Source organism: Simochromis diagramma, unplaced genomic scaffold (genome assembly GCF_900408965.1).
Source record: "Simochromis diagramma unplaced genomic scaffold, fSimDia1.1 OVJJ01000370.1, whole genome shotgun sequence".
Taxonomy (NCBI): Eukaryota; Metazoa; Chordata; class Actinopteri; order Cichliformes; family Cichlidae; genus Simochromis; species Simochromis diagramma.
The window spans coordinates 205,549-224,274 of record NW_024387012.1 but is presented as its reverse complement, the minus strand read 5'-3'; the positions used below and the strand labels follow the sequence as shown (position 1 = coordinate 224,274).

Below are 18,726 nucleotides of genomic sequence, written 5' to 3'. Positions count from 1 at the left end.
ACCATATTTTAGGTGTGATTGTGATAGATTGTAACTGAAAAAGTTTAAAAAAAGTCTGATTAGTGCGTTTTTTTTGGCTTAGAAACCAGATTATTAAAAGATTCATGGACAAGACAGGAAACATAGTTTCAAAATAAAAGCATGAATGAGAGTTTCTAAGGCTTTCTTGGTAAACCTGCTTTTCTGTATTATATGGAAAAGATATGAAATGCAGTTTCCATGTTAAGAGATTGTAAATAAATAATCAGGTGGCTGTGGAAATACATCCAGGGAAGTTTTTAAGGTTTTCGAGATGATTTTCGCATTGTCTTTGAGTTTGAAAGTTCAGTTTTATTATGAAAATCCCTACCGGAAGCCGAGAACATACTCCAACTGTGCCGGTTCAGTACGTGCGTGCGAGACCCCCCTCACAGCGGGACACCGCAGAAGTAGATCGGGGATGAGGTCTGACCCGCAGCCTGTTGTTGATGTTCGCTGGGAGGATTTTATTAAAGAGAAAAATAAAACAAAGTGTGCGCACAGCGGAGATTCAACATTCGCTCCTGCTGTAAATGAGCGAGGAAACTGAGGACAGATGAGAGAAAGTGAATTGGGAGCGTTTGGAGTCGCTTTTGTTGGACACTCTGCCCTCTGGCACCGCTGCTGCTGCTAACAGCGGCTCTTTGTGCAGCAGGCTGCCGCTTTTTCCTTCAGGGAGAAAGGTAGGACCTCTGGAAAAACCTTCCTGCAGGTATTACACTAGTTTATTATACATGCATTTCTCCAGCACCACAACACTTGATAGATAGAAGCTGGTGCTCAGCCTCTCATCCGTGGACTTTTACGCACAGTGTGCTTAAGGACGCACTTTGCGCCACGCGTGTGGGTAGACTTATTTCACTGTCATGAAATAAAAGACTGGTGACCAACTTATTTGCTGTTGGTCACCAGTCTGCTGCTCACAGCAGCATCACTTCAGCCTGCATGCTCTGCTTTGTTTTAACACCGATTCTCTTTGACGCTTAAAGTAAAATCGCGTTACGTGCAAACCTTCCCTGGAAGCGCCGTCACATCTATCATGTCAGCTGTTTGAGTGTTTGTAGAGTCCTGGATTATTCAACTACTCTGTTTAGGGTTGACTCTTGGAGTGAGGACAGGAGGCAACCCACACCTCACTGGCTCACTGCCACCCGGAGGACAGGAGACCCCTGTGAGTCACAGAATTACACATGAGGCTAAACAGCGACAGAGAGTTAAAAACATCCTAAACTGATTTAAAAAATACAAAGTTTCACCTGCTGACGAATGCATTTTATTTAAACATGAGTGGAGGGACACATAGTGATATGAAGGCAGTGAAAGCTTTTTAAAAATGCAAATCCACAGATAGTTATCTCTCAGCATCGGCAGAAGTGGACGCTAGTAAACACTGACAACAACAACTTAGGACTTTGAGGCAGGCCTCTTAAATTCAAATTTAGTTTAAGTGCTGGCAGTCCCCTTTCCACACTGCACGTGCAAAATCTCACATGACAGTGGACTGCAGTGTAAATCAACTAGTGAATCGATTACAGTGGGATAGCCTTATCTGATCAGTGTGATCGATGTGATTAACTGTGTCCTGTCAGCGTGAGAGAGAGAGATGAGGGGCTGGTTTTGTTCACATTCATAGTCAAGGACATCCATAGAGGTTTGCACTCTCTAGACATACAGAGGTAACTGGGACTCCTTTTTCTGTTTGAGACAGTATTTGAAAAAAAAAAATTGTCTTGATGAGAGGAATCATGCTCAAACTGCAGCAGCTCTGAAGATAATTTTTCATCGTGTCAACGGGGAATATGAGTTCTTAGGTCAAAGTGATTTCCATTTTTATCCAGAAAGTTGGCAGAGCGCTCTGCCCAGCATGGTGCTGTGACAGGTAGTCCATACAGCCATGTCTCTCTCTAAGGAGGCAAGAATGCCGTTTTATGCCCTGTGGACACAGCAGACAAAAACTATGCTTAGCAACTCATTGCTAAACTCTTCACTTCATTTATGTGTTCCCTCTTTTAGTTCATATACATTCAAAGAAGGTTTTACATGAAAACTGAGGAGACATTTGACTTTTATTGGGATAAAAGTCCTCACTTTTTAAGTAGAGATAGTGTCTCTCTCATGAATCCAAACCTGGAGCTGGTTCCACAGAGGAGGGGCCTGAAAGCTGAAGGCTCTGTTTAACTGTTTGTTCTAAAACATGGCCAGATTTCTAAATAATCAGGTCAGCGTATGTACAGTCAATTATATGTGAGCCACAAGCTCTAGGCCACGTCCACACGTACATGGATATCTTTTTCAGTATCAGTATCAAGAGGCCAGTATCACTAATATCATCATCTCACACACATAGCTCTAGCTTTAAACACAGAACTAACTCCAACTTACTTTTTAAGTCTTCTGTTTATAAGGGGCTGTTAATCAGAAGAAAGCTGTCTTAAAAAGGAAGGTGTGAAACAGTTTGTCCGCTGTGAACCAGAAGCTCAGGATTCACAGTTTTCTTTCAACCTGTGTTTCTTCATTACGTCAGTGCAAGCAGATATCCTAATATGTTCCCTGATAAGGCACACATCCCCAGCTGAGAACAAAGAAGCCCCACCCATCTGCTGTTTAAATATTTTGTTTGCTAGGAGTAGCCAATCAGAATAAACTTGTCTAACAAGGAGGGGGAAGGGAACTAAAACTGCTTGTTTTTGACAGTGAAGAGAGGGGGTGCACAGAGCCCGAGTATAAAACGAATAAGGGTTATGTTTAACTGTGAGTTATGCAAAACTGCATGAGTGAAGTCTAATAAAAAATATGGAAGTTGAATATAACAGGTTCCCTTTTAAAGCTGTGGTCCTCATTTCTGCATTATTAAAATAATAACAGCTTCTACAAAGTAAATAAATCAGTGTGTCAGAGAAATATTGATATTTAAGTGTCAGAAATTTTCAGTGACCCTCTGTGGATGTAATACAACTCCACATGAAGGTCCGATCTCCTAAAATTTAAACCTACTCATGCGCCTTCTTGCAAAATGTCCGTCTTCAGAAGTCCATGTTTGAATCACATGAAAGCCGTTAAGTAAAACCTGAAGTCTCTAATGTGGAGATGTGATGCTTCAGGTCACAGCACAAACTGAGAGCACGAGGTGGCTTGTTATTAGATTAAGTGTCTGCTTTTTCTGCAGGCAGTTTGGAAAGTACCCATGAGAAAACAACCCGGCTCTATCTGCATGAAAACAAAAACAGATTACAGGTCTGTGGATTCAGAGGAATGTCCTTACAATGATGCCAGATTTGCTTAGTTTAAAAAAAGTCTTGAGGTGTGCAGTTGAGGGATAAGAGAACAGGATGGGGTGCTGCTGAGTTGATGTTTTGGTCGCCACGACAACTGCTCCCCCTCCTGTCTTTTCTCACCGCTAGCCTCCCATTCATCCCCATTGTAGTAGCTAAGCTCCGTTGCCCCAGGAGACCACGGGGGACAGTTGGGGAATGTGGGCGAGAATGCAGATCGCAGACCGACCCACAACAAAACTCTACGGAAAGTTAAATATACCGAAATAAATGAAGCTCACTTTAAAAAGCAACAAAGTGCAGGTTCTTTATTCTTTTTTTAAACTGCATGTTTCCAAGATTTTCACGTATAAGACAGCAGGAATATTTTCAAGCGGCTGCCATGTTGGGCATCTGTTCCTGTGTGTCCTGCACACTGGAGACTTGCAGCCTAAGAATAGAAGGTGATGTGGTTGCCCTTCATTGGCTGAGAACACACTTGGAGCCAAATCACTCAGTTTGCTCATTTAAAAAAAGAAAAGGCAGAATAATGGGCTCAGTTATGTTCTTCCATACACTTAGAGTGCCAACATTTCAACAAAGCTGTCTCTCTTCTTGTTGCCATTCCTCGGTATGTGTCCCTCTGAGACTGTTTTACTTCTGTCTCACATGACAAATTATCTTTTTCCTATCCCTCCTTCTCTTCATTCATCTCTCTGCCTCCTCTCCCCGCTCTCCCTCTCTCTCTTCTCTCTCAGCTTTCTCTCTCTCCCAAATGGTCTCCATGCCTTTTCCAAACACTCACCCTATCTATAATTAATCTCTCACTCTGTCTTCCTCCCCCATCTTTCCGTCTTCTCCCAAGGCTCCAAGATAGATTCCCTCAGGAGTAAAGTGGATCTGCTGCGCCTCCCTCTGGCCCTCTCTACCAAGTCCATCAGCAACTGCAAGAGCCAGTTGGGAGTGGTCTGGGACAAGGGCGGTTTGGGGACAGGAGTGGCCCGGAAACTCCGCCCACCGCCGATCACTGACATGGACAACGAGTCAACGTACTCGGGATACTCTTACAAGTCATCCCACTCGAGGAGTTCCCGCAAACACAGGTAGAAGAAGCACGCTGAGCAGCAATGCTGTCCAGTGTTTGTGTTTGTGTCTGTCATTGTCCTCACCCCGTTTTAAAATAGCAGAGCATTTCTGAAAGGCCAAGCTGAGGTCTTTAAATCTAAATTCTAATGATCGATGAACTTTTCAGTCATATTACAGCTGGATGTCACAACTCTTACAGTAATAAACCAAATCTGTGATTAGGACATGAGCAGCGAAACTATCGCTTTCAAGTACTGTGATCACATATCATCATGGTGCATAACAACCACATGACAACAAGCGAAAATGATACTTCTGACATCTTAGAAAACCACTGAATCATTTTAATTTCACAACAGTAACATCTAATTTGTATTCACAAAACTTTTAATACTAGACAAATATACGAAATGCAGGTGTGATTTATCCACACCTCCCCAGTCCTCTGTGAAAAAAGAATTGCCCTGTTTGTTAAATCCTGAATTAACTGTGATTAATTGCACTCGGGCTTTATTACTGCTAGACCTGTCAAATCAAGAAATCACAAACGATCGCAAAAAGCAACACATCATGCCATGACTTAAAGAAACGGCTGACAAACAACCAGTTATGTCTAAGCCATTTCTAAGGCTTTGTGATTCCATGAACCGCAGTGAGAGCCATTATCCACTAATGGATAAAACTTTGAACAGTGGTGAAGAGTGTCCTGCCTACCAAAATGACTCAAAGAGCACACTGACGACTCATCTAGGAAGTCGTAAAAGAACCTAGAACAACATGTAAAGAACTGCAGGCCTCACAAGTCTCAGATAAGGTCAGAGGTTATGATTCAACAATAAGAAAGAGACGGCAAAAGTGCCATCCATGCGAGAGTTCAAGGAGAAAACCACTGCTGAGCAAGAAGAACACAAAGGCTCGTCTCACATTTACCAAAAAACATCTTTGACCCCAAAGACTTTTGGGGGGAAAAAGCTGAACTTTCTGGAAGATTTGAGTCCTGTTAGATCTGCATTAAACTGACACAGCATTTCAGAAAAACACCATCATACTAACAGTCAGACATGGTGGTGGTAGTGTGATGTCTGGGGCTGTTCTGTTGCTTCGGGACATGAATTCTGATCCCTACCAGATAATCCTGAAGGAGAATATCCAACCATCAGCTCATGCTCAAGAGCGGAACAAAACGTCCTCCACATGTGAAAGGCTCAGTTTTTTTTAGTTTTTTGGCACTGCCAGTTTTAGGGGCACTTGCATTTTAATGCAGGCTGTAGGTTTGGATAACTGTTTTCCCCTTAATAATGAAATCATTGTCTAAAAACTCCAAAAGTTGATTCTGTTCATCTGGGCGTAGCGTTTTCAGTGGGAGAACACGTCCAGAACACGTTGGATTTTGTTGAGAAGGTGAGAGATGTCATTATGGAGGCAGATGAAACCATGGTCTCGTACGATGTTACATCTCTGTTCACTTGCATCCCAGTCACGGAAGCGTTGGAGGTAGTTTGTAAGAGATTACAGGATGACCTCAACCTCAGCAACAGGACCACTCTCAGCATCGACCAAGTGTGTTTGCTTTTGGAACTGTGTCTTCATTCCACCTACTTCACATACAAGGGTCAGTTCTACAGGCAGAAACATGGGTGTGCCATGGGCTCCCAGTTTCACCCATCGTGGCCAATTTGTACATGGAAGAAGTGGAAAAGAGGGCTTTGCTATCCTACCCTGGAACACCACCAAGCCATTGGTTTGGATATGTGGATGACACCTGGGTGAAAAACAAATCTCAGGATGTACCACAATTCATGGATCACATTAACTCGGTGGACCGACACATCAAATTCACCAGGGAGGATATGAAAAGTGGCAGGTTAGCCTTCTTAGACTGTGAGATTTCCATCAGTAATGGGGGACATCTAAAAGCTGATGTGCACCGTAAACCTACGCATACTGATCAGTATTTAAAGTTTGACTCTCTTCATCCACTGGAGCACAAACTCTCCCACTGAAAACGCTACGTCCAGATGAACAGAATCAACTTTTGGAGATTTACTTACCTGGATGACTGAGCACGCATCAAGACATTGTCTAAAAACTGCATCTTTGTCTTTACTTTAGTTATCTTTGTCTAATATTAGAATTTGTTTGATAATCTGGAACATGTAAGTGTGACAAATATGCCAAAAACTAAGACATCTGGAGGGGAGCAACTATTTTTTCACCACATTGTATTGCAATGTCATCAATGGACAGTCCGTTAATTGACATATAAATCATCTGACTAAAATCAAACAAACAACTCTAGAGCACGGGCATTTACTAGTAAATAAACAGTAATACATATCTTTAAAGACACTAGATAAAGTCAACACGCTGGTTACATGAAACAGTAGTGTATAATTACATTATATGTTCATAATAACAATGCAGTAGATTATGGAAAAATATAAAATGATGTTTTTTTTGTTAAATAGCAGAGTTTCACCACAACCGCTTCTGAAGAATCAGATCAAAATCTGCTGACATGAATTAAGTGTTGTGCGTTTGTAGACAATAACTACTTTTTTCTTGTGTGTGTGCAGGGAGAGAAGGGACAGGCATCGCTCTAAGAATCGCGATGGCAGCATCCGTGGAGAGAAATCTGTGGTCATCCAGGCTCCGGGGGAGTCGCTGCTGGACGCAGATTCCCCCAGAGAGGACGACAGGGTGAGAGATTCATTTTTCATTTTTAGTCTTGTAACAAATGTTCTTCATAGCCGCAGCATTTCTGACACTGACCTCTTCCTTCAGGATGACAACTGGGGTGAAACAACCACGGTGGTCACCGGCACCTCCGTGGACAGCATCTCAAACGAGGACCTGACGCAGCTATCTAAGGACTCAGACGACTCTTCAGCGCTGAAGTGCCGGCGTTACGTCAGCCCAGCACTGGGAGCCATTCTGGGCTTCGTCTCTTTGATCACTCCACTGGCCTTCTTGGCCCTCCCACAGCTCTTGTGGCGGGACTCACTGGACCCTTGCGGCACGCCGTGCGAAGGCCTTTACATTTCACTCGCCTTCAAGCTCCTGATCCTCCTCATCTCCACGTGGGCGCTGTTTCTCCACCCGCCCAGAGCCGCTCTGCCACGCTTCTTTGTGTTTCGCTGTCTGCTGCTTGCGCTGGTCTTTCTCTTCGTGGCGTCCTATTGGCTCTTCTATGGGGTGCGGGTGCTGGAGCCCAGAGAGACAGACTACAGGGGGATTGTGGGCTATGCGGCATCTCTGGTGGACGCGTTGTTGTTCATTCAGTACCTAGCCCTCGTGCTGCTGGAGGTCAGACACCTGCAGCCTGCTTTCTCTCTGAAGGTTGTGAGGAGCACAGATGGAGTCAGCCGCTTCTACAATGTGGGACATCTCAGGTTAGTAAGTGTGGAAAATCAGGAGTATTTGTCTATTTTTTTGTGTCTCTTTTTTTTCTCGAGTTCTCTGAAATAATGCTTTTTAAATTTCAGTGACACTTGCTGCAGAGTTTGGCCACGCTGTAGTAGGGGGCAGCATTTCATCACTGTTTGATCTGTCTGGGTCATGTTCGTTTCAACCCACTGCTAAGATGTCCAAAAAAAGCCCACTTTGTTTCGCACCACATGCATTATTTTCTCCAAACCGCATGTGGATCAACCCACAAAAAAAAGTCCAGATTTTGTTACGAAGTTTTCCCCACAGTGTCGGTGGAACTGTTCAGTGCTACAACTTTGACTCTGACTCTTGACCTCAATGCATTGCACTAATTTCAGTTTTAGTCATTGCTCTAGTTTTCCTGCAGTTACCAACCAAACCGCAGTGAGTGGTTTTTAAAATATGCAAAGATCGTGTGGATGGTGTTGCTTTCATTTTCTGTGGGTGGTTAGGAAGTCACGCCCGTGCTATGTGTGTTAGACCCCTCTTAACCTTTGGCTCTGCTGCGAAGCTGCAAGCATGTGCTGGTGGTGCAAGCAGAGCGATCGGACTAAAAACTCAACACAACTGCAAAATATGTGGCCATAATTAGGTGATGATTTTATTTAGAGAATTGCAAATCACAATAACAGTCATCTTCAAGATAAAGACATTATAGATGGAAAAAGGAACAGCCCAGCAACACTGGAGAAGGGGAGAAAAAAAATAAGCTCTGGATGGACCAGACAGCTCAGGAGGGCAGACGTCTGCTACAAATGTCCAATTGCACAGCAGGATGGGTGAGAGCTGATAAGGATCACAGATTCAGACGGGATCAGGCCCAGATCCTGTTCAGCTCTGATCATTTTGCACTTAACTCAGGGTGAACATCCTCAGAGTGGACTGAACTCTGATCAACCTTTCTGGAATAGGAAACTCCAAAATTGTCGATCTCACAGTTATTCAAGCCACAGTTTCTTTTTAAACTCAAGAGTTTGTTGAACCTGCTTCCTGTAATAGGGCCCTGGTGACTGTGGAGGTCATTTGAGTGCAGTGAAGTCATTGTCACGCTAAAGAAACCAATTTGACATGATCAGAATATTGTGACTTTGCGTGTTGCCATGGAGCTGTACACATTGTGATCATAAAGGGATGGACATGATCAGCAACGATACCCATGTAGCCTGTGGTGTTTAAATAAAGATCAGCTGCTATGAAGGGACCCAATCTGTGCAGAGGAAACATCCCCCACACCACCAAACCACCACCAGCAGCCTGAACTGTTGATGAAGGCACGACGGAGCCATGCTTTCATGTTCTTTGTGCCACTACACTTACCATCTGAGTGTTGTAGCAGGTTGTCTCAATCATGTCTACATGCCTAAATGCAGAGCCCTGTGATTGGCTGATCAGATATTTGTGTTCATATGCAGTTGCAGGTGTTCCTAATGAGGTGGCCAATGCAGCGTACTTCATAGCAGAGGATTGTTGTTGCATGTGATTTATAATTCTTGCAGTGCTGTGCACTTTTTCTTGTTTCACACTGTTATGATTGATTTACGTTGTCACTCCACAGCAACCGTTTTTTGAGCGGCGCTCCATCTGAGTGACTGTTGCTGTTTCTTCCTGTTTCAGGGGCAGTAAAGCAGCGAGGATGTTAAGGTTGCCGACGCTGATAACAGCTCTGCGTCCGTTTTAACAAACTTTCTTCCTCTTTGTTGTGCAATGCAGCATTCAGAGGGCCGCAGCGTGGGTTCTCGATCAGTACTACAGCGACTTTCCAGTTTATAACCCTGCTTTGCTTAACCTCCCCAAGTCCATCCTCACCAAGAAAATGTCTGCTTTCAAAGTCTACAACCTGGGGGAAGGTAACAATTCAGCTGAGCAAAAAACCTTATCAGTCCGAGTGAAATAAATGACGCTGAATGAAAAAGCAGGAGTTTTCACCTCCACATGTAAAGCCATAGCTTCAGATTGCATAGTGAATTTCACACAAGCACGAGTCTATTAATTTATTTCTTCCAAATTCTACATGGAATAATAACTGATAAGCTCATCAGAAGTATCAGAGCCACCTGTGTTACTCTGCTCACGAATTAAATGTCACATTTCTGTTCACAGACAACAGCACCAACAACTCCACAGGCCAGTCCAGAGCCATGATTGCAGCGGCCGCTCGGAGAAGAGACAACTCCCACAACGAGTACTACTATGAAGAGGCCGAGGTGGAGCGAAAGGTCCGCAAACGCAAAGCCAGGTACTAACGGGTGTGTGAATACAGAAGTATTCACTGACAAAGATGCAGAAGTTGCAGACTTGGTTAAACTTAAAAGGTTGTTTTCCTATTAAAACATAATCATATAAACATACTCAAAGATAAGAAGGAAGCACAAACACAAAAAATAATGTTAAGATGTTTGTTGTCATGAACTAACTAAATTTGTGGAATTCATATTATTACGTTTTTACCTGAAAGTCCTAAAATGATGCTCTTTTTTTTTCCCCCTGGGGTAATAAACATAGAAGTATAGAATTTGTAGTTTCTAATGTACATGACATCGGTTTAGTGGAGTCATGGTGTCCGTAATCCTCACAGGCTGGTGGTGGCAGTAGAAGAAGCTTTTACCCACATCAAACGTCATCAGCAGGAAGATGCAGTCACTTCGTCTCCCAAACACCCGCGGGAGGTGATGGATCCCAGGGAGGCAGCTCAAGCCATATTTGCCCCCATGGCGCGGGCCATGCAGAAGTACCTTCGTGCAACCAGGCAGCAGACTTACCACAGCATGGAGAGCATCATCAGCCACCTGCAGTTCTGCATTACCCACAACATGACACCAAAGGTAAGGAGGGTCAGTTTGTGTGCGTGATTTTCCCCAGTTCAGTCCTGGGAGGAGACACACATCCCTTTAGCGTTGTGTCAGGAACGTAGAAATAAAAATATGATACAATAAGCAGAAATGCACTATTTCCAGCTAAAGGTTCAAATAAATGAATTCTGCTCTTGTGTAAGTAGACAAAGTATGAAAACAGTGTGAATTTCTTTTATAAATGTTTTACATTTGATTATGAATTGTGATCAAAATTGTCCAGCATTAAAGTAGTGGCAGCCTTTTATTTTGACATCACATCCAGCCACATTAAACAGTGTGATGGAGTTTCTGCAAATTGTCTGCTGTCATTAAAGGCTTTCCTAGAGCGTTACCTTGTCCCGGGCCCCACCCTGCAGTACCTGGACAGCAACAGGGGGCGCCGGTGGACACTAGTGAGCGAGGAGCCAGTGACCGCCTCTTTACGTCAAGGCCACGTCTTCAGCCTGAGGCGCCTCGACCTTTCTCTGATTGTGACAGTAACGCCGCTTCCTTTCTTGCACATAGCCGAAGAGTTCATTGACCCCAAAAGCCACAAGTTTGTCATGAAGCTTCAGTCAGAGACGTCTGTGTAGGAGGGGAGAGGCACCGGGCAAGGCAGAGGAGGGGCAGGATGTCGCATCATATGTACTAATAACTGAGGGCTAATTTTTGGGGGGGACTTTTTTAAGGTATATTTTGTTTGTTCTTTATTTACTTTGCAGTATTTAAAGCCTGATTGTCATGACTGTTTTTCAGAGTGTGAGACAGAATGGTCTTTACTGACATGAATATAGGAAAAACACCAAGGCCACAAAAATAGCAGGTCGCTGACCGTCTTCCGTTTACTTGCTTGTAAAACTGCTGACTGTTAACTTCGCTAAGTGATTCTACTTCCTGTTGTTGCATTTTGTTTGCTCTTTAAATTAGATATTTTTATACATGTGATATTGCGCTATTTACCTAAGATCCACCCATTATAGATCCATGTAGGAAAATATTTGAGTGTTCCTATTGTTCAAAATGACCTTTTCTATGTGCAGTCAAACCTGAAAGGCTTCGCTTTACTTTATCTTTCTCAGACTTAAGCTCAGTTCTCTTTTCTTTCTTTAGCATCTCCTTTTTTTTAACTTTTTTTAGTTCCTGACAGACGGACCTTGAAAGGCAAAGAATGAACAGAAAACTTTACTAAAAGTTTGCCTGACATTTATAGACTGCTTTCATAACCTAAATATGGAGACATGAAACCATCTTTGAACTATTTCTTCTTATATTTTTTTATTCCACTGAAGGAAGATGAAATACTTACTTTGCCGTAAATATGTTGTTTTTGTGGTTTGGTCACTCAGTGAGAGCTCCATGAACAGAAATGTCTGACATGATGGGGTAAAAAAAAAAAGAAGCTAAATTAAGAGCAGGGCCTGGAGCCTGTCGCAGCTATCGTAGATCAAGAGGTAGCTGGGCTAACAAAGACAGGCAGACAACCACATTTAGATTCAAAAGTTGAGAAACTTCACAGATGGTTGTTTTGAATCCAGAACTTTCTTGCTGTGAGGCAACAGTGCTAACCACCACACTATGCACTTCCTACTTAATAAAGTCTTCCTCTAAAAGCAAAAGTACTACATTCAGTAATTTACATTAGCATCATGAATACATTTAGTCTTTACGGCCTATTTTAAAGTTCTATTGGATTAACAATAGCGATGCATTAATGCTGGTAAAGTCGGGCTTTTATTAGCAGCGGCCCTGTAAGGGAACAGCTGATATCAGGCTGTTCTGAAACTGCAGAAGCTCTAAAACTAAAAACTTCATGCAAGTATTTCAAATTAAAATCCTTAAAGAGTTTCAGTGCATAGGTGCCTTTCATTACTGAATGGGGCTTTTATTATGAAACATAAGCAAGTATGGATGACAATAAAACACACAAGAGGTTGATTGTATTGTTACATTTCTGAAACTGAAGCAGCAGAAATCCACCTATGCTTAGGTTGTGTAGACATTACACCACCATTGGCACCTGGAGCTTATCTAGACTTGTACTATGTCTGTGTATGGGGGTCAACCTTTATCGGTTATGAGGAGATGAATCTAATAACACTAGCTAGGGCCTGGTTGTTTGGAGTAAAAACAAAGGTGTTGATATAAATGATGGATATATTTATGTGTCTTTTGTCATTCAAAGATGTCTTTTTTTTTACACTACAGATAGTCGCGTTACTAATGAGCAGTTTACATGTACATTTTGAGTGTTTACCATTTTTAAAATGTGATTTTATTTTTTATCAGGTGTATTTTGCTGTCACTTTGTTGTACTGCAATTAATCTCTAACACTCATCTCTACAGGTCACTGTCTTTTAAGACTATTTAGTCTTGAAAAAAGAACATTATTAAACGATGTCAGTCAAACCTCATGTGTGTCACCATATGTTTGAGTTGTGGGCGGGGGGTTTTTTGGTACTGAAAAAGGGAAGTGACGCTGACATAGCATAGTAGTGTGTGATTGCGCCCTAACATGAGGTGACAAATTTCCACAGTCATGGTATTCCATGTTGCTAAAGTAAATTCGAATTTGCAATACTACGGAAACATAACCTACAATAATGCAAAAAATAAATGTGCTACAATTGAAGATGAAACCATAAAATAAATCCAAGAGAAAAACTGAAAGAAAGATGTGAAATGTACCAAAAAATAGAGGTTTTTAACTTTAAAAACAGGAATATTTGGAAGAAAACTGATGAACAGGATATAAAAAGAATGTTTTTAATGAAAGTAGTAAAGTATTTCTGTAGTAAATTGTATGATGTGGTAAAGAGTGGTGATTGGAGCTGACTTTAATAATATTTTAATAATATTCTATTGTATATAGTATGTTATTCTATTTCATTCTATTCTATTGTTTTTCTTAATTTTTGATGATTGTAACTTTGTAGTCCACTTTCTGCCATGCCAACAAATTTCCCACGTGGAGGACATATAAAGGTTTATCTTATCTCTCTTAATGGACATGCAGGTGTAGGAGATGATGTGTTGGGCAGGTATGTTGTTAAGGAGGAAAACACAGAAAGGGATGGTTGTAGATTTCCAAAAAGGATGGACATTGGTGTGGTGAACACTTCCCAGATGGAGGACAGGTAGTGAATCAGGAAGGCAGTTGGTCTGGATGACATACCTGACAGGGCCACAGGCTTTTTAAACAAACTCATTAACACAGTTTGGTGATTGAGACAAAGAGTACTTTGACTGATCTTCAAGAACAAGGGTGATGTGAAGACAGGTCACTGAGATGAAAATGTTAAGGTTTTCTCTGGCTGTGACCAGGATAGACAGCAAAAAAAGTGAGTACATCAGAGGACAGCTCAGGTGGAGCGTTTTGATAAAGTTAAAGAGTCAAGGCTGAGATGGTTTGGAAATGTTCAAAGGAGGGAATGTGGATATATTGGACAAAAGATGATGAATATGGAGCTGTCAGGAAGGAGGAGAAAAGGAAGAATGTTTATGGTTGTAGTGAAGGACAACATGCAGAGGGTTGGTGTGATGGAGGCAGATGTGGAAAAAGGACAAAGCAATGTAGTAAATACAAAAAATACTCTTTTGAGGATTCACACACAGGACTCCAAATTCTGATGCACACAAGGAAATTTATTAACAATCTTCACCGGGTGTAACGTACACTTCCTCTGTGGATCCTTCTGGCTGTAAGAACAAAAAGTCATAGCACTTTGACTGTGTTTCACGTCAACTACCATGAGACTACCGATCCTGTTTATTCTTTTCTTTAAAGGTATGTCCTGTGTACATTATCTTCAGCTATTTATTATCCACAGATGTAAGATGTCGAGATAAAAAAAAATATATATATATATATTTTTACAGTTTTGTTTTGAAAATGACTTTACTTTTAAATTAATAGCCTAAATGCTGGACATAAATGCCCACATTTTCTCTTTGAATTTTTAGATTTATGCCAAGAAAAGTGTGTATACTGGAATGATTTACTGTTGTTAGTATTCGAAAAAAGGAGGACGGTTAATTGGTGTATAGACATGGCTGCTGTCACATGGCTTAATTTCCGGCTTCTCTCATAGAACTCGTTAACTCTTCTCGAAATGGGACTGCATACCCATATGTTTAGTGTTCATTAACAGATATTCCTGTTACGCATGTTATTAGCTTGACCATTTTTAGTGTGATTTTGGAAATGTTTTGATGTTTATCTTGAAAGATCATAGATTTTAAATCTGTATTGATATCTACCCTAGCTTACACTTAAAAACGAGAATGTTGGATGTCCAGACTGATGGAGACATTGGGATTATCAGTTTGAACCAGAAAGAAAAATATCTTGACACTAGATGTTCAATATTAGAAATATTTCCAATTATTTCTAATGAAGATCAAAACATAATTATGTGACAGATAGCTGTCATTAGCCATTTTATGATAATATCTTATTTAGAGATGGGTCAAATGAAACCAAACAAAATCTGTTGGCTCATGCAGTGGAGTTGAAATGTTTACCCATTTTTCTAATCGAAGGTCAAAAGTATTTTTAGAAGTGCTTTTCCTCTCTTTTTTAGTGTTTAAACCTGAGAGACAATGTACAGTGTTACTAAATGTGTTTATATATATTTTTTTAACAGCAGTACAAGGTGTACAAACAGCAGCAGTGGCTAAATCACCTCCAAAAATCTTGGGGTACCTTGGAGAAAGCATCACGTTGCCCCCGGGAGTCGACCCATCGTGGAGTCTTACCAAAATTGAGTGGTCAATATTCGAAAACATCACTTGGATTGCCACTTATCAACAAAGGAAAATAAACACTGAACGTGTCCCTCAGTACACTGGGAGACTCACTCTTAACACAAGATCAGGTGACATTTATGAGCTTTTTTATTGCAAGGGAATAGCAGTTGTTATTTCTTTATTGATTTTGCTTTTAATGTATTTTATTGTATAGGTGACCTAACAATTCACAACCTGAAGGAAAATGATGCCACTGAATACACTGTAGAATTCCGCAACAGTGAGGGTGAAGACAAAGTAAATAAGATTAAACTCACAGCAAAACGTAAGTGATGTATTAATGATCAACTATCATCACAATACAGACCTTTCCTAAATTTTCAATGCATTTTCAAGTATTGTCTTTACTTTGTGTGAATTTCTCATTTTCACTCTCCCACCTTGCAGAAAGGCTCCAGCAGCCATCCATCCAGATAGTCACGAGCACATCTGTAGAAAGTGGCTGTTTAATGGTGGTGACCTGCTCTTCTTTGGATAAGGGTGTTAACCTCTCCTGGAGTGTTGAACCAGTCAGTGTGCTCACCATCAACAAGAGTCATCCCAGTGACAGCTCTGCACAGCTTTTGGCATTTGTCAACACCAAAGAGAACTTTGCCAATTTCACCTGCATCTCCAGCAGAGATACAGAGACAGTTTCATCTAAACCTGTCACACCAAAGTGTGAGAGTAAGATCTGTGGTAAGTTGTTGAATGGGACACTTTCTGTAACAAACAAGCACAGCATCAGCTGAGATAGAGATTAACCAAAGGATATGTTGAAATTAATGATGTTGAAGTTGAAATTAAATCAGACAAATCAGCTCACACGCAATAAGTCACATTTCTGATTTTAAATTTTTTGTTTTCCTCCTTTTAGTTTCAAATTGTACAATAGTGACACAGCCCAGGGCAAGAAATTATATTTGTTTCTTTGTTGGCGTTGGAGCAGGTGTCTTCATAGCTGTTTTAATTTACTGTTAGAGAGGTAAGAGGGGAAACTACGGAGCCCCGCAAGGGATATGGGAGAAAAAAAAATTTAGACGGACTTTTGCGAGATCTCGCAAAACAAACTCGGGATCTCGCAAAACCTTTGCGAGATCTCGCAAAAGTTTTAGCCGCATTCTTCATTTGCATTCATTTGCATTCATTTGCATTCTTCGGAGGCTGCCAGCTCGAAGCCGACCGGGAGGTCGAGGCACGATGTGCCGGGAGAGCGGTGACCTGTAGTAGGTCTCGAACTCCCGTTAGCTTCGAGATGGTGTGTGTCAAATCTCCGAAAACATCGGAGCACTTTTGCAAATATCTGATGTCTTGTAAACCGAGCAGATATCTGACGTTTACACAACTACATTCATGCCTCAAAATATCTTAAAAGTTTATTTTGTGACCCAGAAAGAGTAATATTACAACTAAGTAGCTGCCGCCATTGTTGGAATTCAACTTTTGCGAGATCTCATAAAACTTTTGCGAGATCCCGAGTTTGTTTTGCAAGATCTCGCAAAAGTTTTGCAAAAACTCAATCGTAATTTTTTTTCTCCCATGTCACTTGCGGAGCTCCATAGGAAACAAAACACAAACAGAAAAGAAATATTTATTCTGTAACCTCCCTTGTTTGCAGTTTAGCAGAAAGCAGTGAAGATAGTGGTTGATATTAGCCATGGAGGTGTTTAAACCCCTTTTTCAAGCACCCTTAAAATAACAGCTATATAACTACAAAAACATTAATAATAATAGTGTATTTTAATATTATTATCTGGCATTTTTCCCAAATGTTAAGTTTTGCCAACTCTTCTACTGAAGACACGGTAGAATAAAGACAGGTTTCAACGTTCATTGTTGATGATGCTAAAGGGCACCCACATAACCTGCAGCATGACTTGTCATTAATATTTAAGACTTTATTTGCTCCAGCAGAAAGAAGAAAAAGAGGTAATGTAATGGCACAAATAAGTGGCGCAAACTGTTCTGATATTACATGGTCATTAATGTGATTTTTAAAATGTCTGTTTATGTTGTTGTTTTTTGTTTTGTTTTGTTTTTATTGATGATCTTACACAAAGTATTTACATTAGGATTAGTGATATTTGTCATATTTATATACATACTATTTTACTAGGTAAGATAAGTTATTTAGACAAAATAGCTTCTTAACTCTTTAATTGTACTGGGCCATTTGATCCACAGTTTGTTGAATTTATCTATTTGAAGCTGCAAAGACATAGTAAGCTTTTCTATTAAAAGTATTTGATAGACAGTATTGTACAGTTCTTGTGTTCCTGCTTTGAGCCATTTCCTAGTCAATGTTTTCTTAGCATTAAAATGATTCTTAGTAGATATTTATCTGCTGGAGTAGTCATATTTGGGATTTCGAGGCTGAAGTACATATAAAAGAAATCAAAGGGGATTTGGGTACAGAAAATGTTTTCCAAACATTTGTGGATATCTTGCCAGAATGGAGTAACTTTGGGAGAGAATAGATGACAGTGATATGCCTTTAGACTCCCACATAACCTCCAGCTGCCTCCAAAAGCTAAATTAAGAGCAGGACCTGTCCCAGCTATTGTAGATCAAGAGGTAGCTGGGCTAACAAAGAGAGGCAGACAACCACATTCAGAATCACCATTTGATCTTATCCCACTAACTTCATGTTTTTGGACTGTCGAGGAAGCCAAAGTACCCTGACAGGCAAACATGGGGAGAAACTCTACACAGATGGTTGTTTTTTACCCAGAACCTTCTTGCTGTGGGGCAACAGTGCTAACCACCGCACTGTGCACTTCCCACTTTATAAAGTCCTCCTCTATGAGCAAAAATAGTATATTCAATAATTTACATTGGCTTTGCGAATACATTTACGGCCTATTTCAAAATCCTATTGGATATATATGTATATATATATATATAATAGTGATACATTAATGCTGGTAAAGTCGGGCCTTTATCAGCAGCAGGCCTGTATGGGAACACTCTAATATCAGGTTGTTTTGAAACTGCAGAAGCTCTAAAACTAAAAATTTCCTTCATGTGTTTCAAACTAAAATCCTTAAAGAGTTTCAGTGCATAGGTGCCCTTCATTACTGCAGCGGGCTTTTATTATGAAACACGAGCAAAGGTCAACACATGCCATATTTACAAACAGCTGGATGAGATTAAAGGATGACAATAAAAGACAGTGTTAAAAACAGGATGATTGTATTGTTACATTTCTGAAACTGAAGCACTAGAAATGCACACTATGCTTACGTGGTGCAGACATTACACCACCATGGACAGCCAAATCTTATTTACCCTTGTGCTATGTCTGTATATGGGGGTAAACCTTTAG

The 18,726-nt window shown here is 40.9% G+C and overlaps 2 protein-coding genes across 5 annotated transcripts; both read left to right on the top strand.

Annotated features, from left to right (window-relative positions):
* The first annotated feature begins 202 nt into the window (after positions 1–202).
* LOC120739308 (vang-like protein 2) lies at positions 203–13,197 on the top strand. Of its 2 annotated transcripts, XM_040041039.1 has the most exons (9): positions 599–701; positions 1,113–1,189; positions 4,135–4,372; positions 6,932–7,055; positions 7,140–7,747; positions 9,495–9,631; positions 9,885–10,020; positions 10,360–10,606; positions 10,951–13,197. In XM_040041039.1, exons 3-9 carry the CDS (start codon positions 4,302–4,304, stop codon positions 11,206–11,208), a joined length of 1,581 nt encoding a protein of 526 aa, XP_039896973.1. In that variant the 5' UTR covers positions 599–701; positions 1,113–1,189; positions 4,135–4,301; the 3' UTR covers positions 11,209–13,197. The 2 variants fall into 2 exon arrangements, with proteins under 2 accessions (XP_039896972.1, XP_039896973.1); XM_040041038.1 differs by lacking the exon at positions 1,113–1,189 and having other exon boundaries at positions 203–701.
* Positions 13,198–13,571: 374 nt separating this feature from the next.
* si:cabz01074946.1 lies at positions 13,572–16,205 on the top strand. Of its 3 annotated transcripts, none has more exons than XM_040041042.1 (4): positions 13,572–14,400; positions 15,260–15,490; positions 15,577–15,687; positions 15,810–16,202. In XM_040041042.1, exons 1-4 carry the CDS (start codon positions 14,364–14,366, stop codon positions 16,151–16,153), a joined length of 723 nt encoding a protein of 240 aa, XP_039896976.1. In that variant the 5' UTR covers positions 13,572–14,363; the 3' UTR covers positions 16,154–16,202. The 3 variants fall into 3 exon arrangements, with proteins under 3 accessions (XP_039896976.1, XP_039896977.1, XP_039896975.1); XM_040041043.1 differs by having other exon boundaries at positions 13,573–14,400; positions 15,284–15,490; XM_040041041.1 differs by lacking the exon at positions 13,572–14,400 and having other exon boundaries at positions 15,115–15,490; positions 15,810–16,205.
* Positions 16,206–18,726: the final 2,521 nt, after the last annotated feature.

Excerpts from the sequence above, each read along its gene's own strand:
- LOC120739308 (XM_040041038.1), top strand. The coding sequence starts at position 4,302 with ATGGACAACGAGTCAACGTACTCGGGATACTCTTACAAGTCATCCCAC. Across the intron at positions 9,632-9,884 it reads AGTCTACAACCTGGGGGAAG|ACAACAGCACCAACAACTCC; the intron begins GTAACAATTCAG and ends TTCTGTTCACAG. Across the intron at positions 10,021-10,359 it reads GTCCGCAAACGCAAAGCCAG|GCTGGTGGTGGCAGTAGAAG; the intron begins GTACTAACGGGT and ends TAATCCTCACAG.
- si:cabz01074946.1 (XM_040041041.1), top strand. The coding sequence starts at position 15,130 with ATGTTTACCCATTTTTCTAATCGAAGGTCAAAAGTATTTTTAGAAGTG. Across the intron at positions 15,491-15,576 it reads CACTCTTAACACAAGATCAG|GTGACCTAACAATTCACAAC; the intron begins GTGACATTTATG and ends TTTATTGTATAG. Across the intron at positions 15,688-15,809 it reads GATTAAACTCACAGCAAAAC|AAAGGCTCCAGCAGCCATCC; the intron begins GTAAGTGATGTA and ends CCCACCTTGCAG.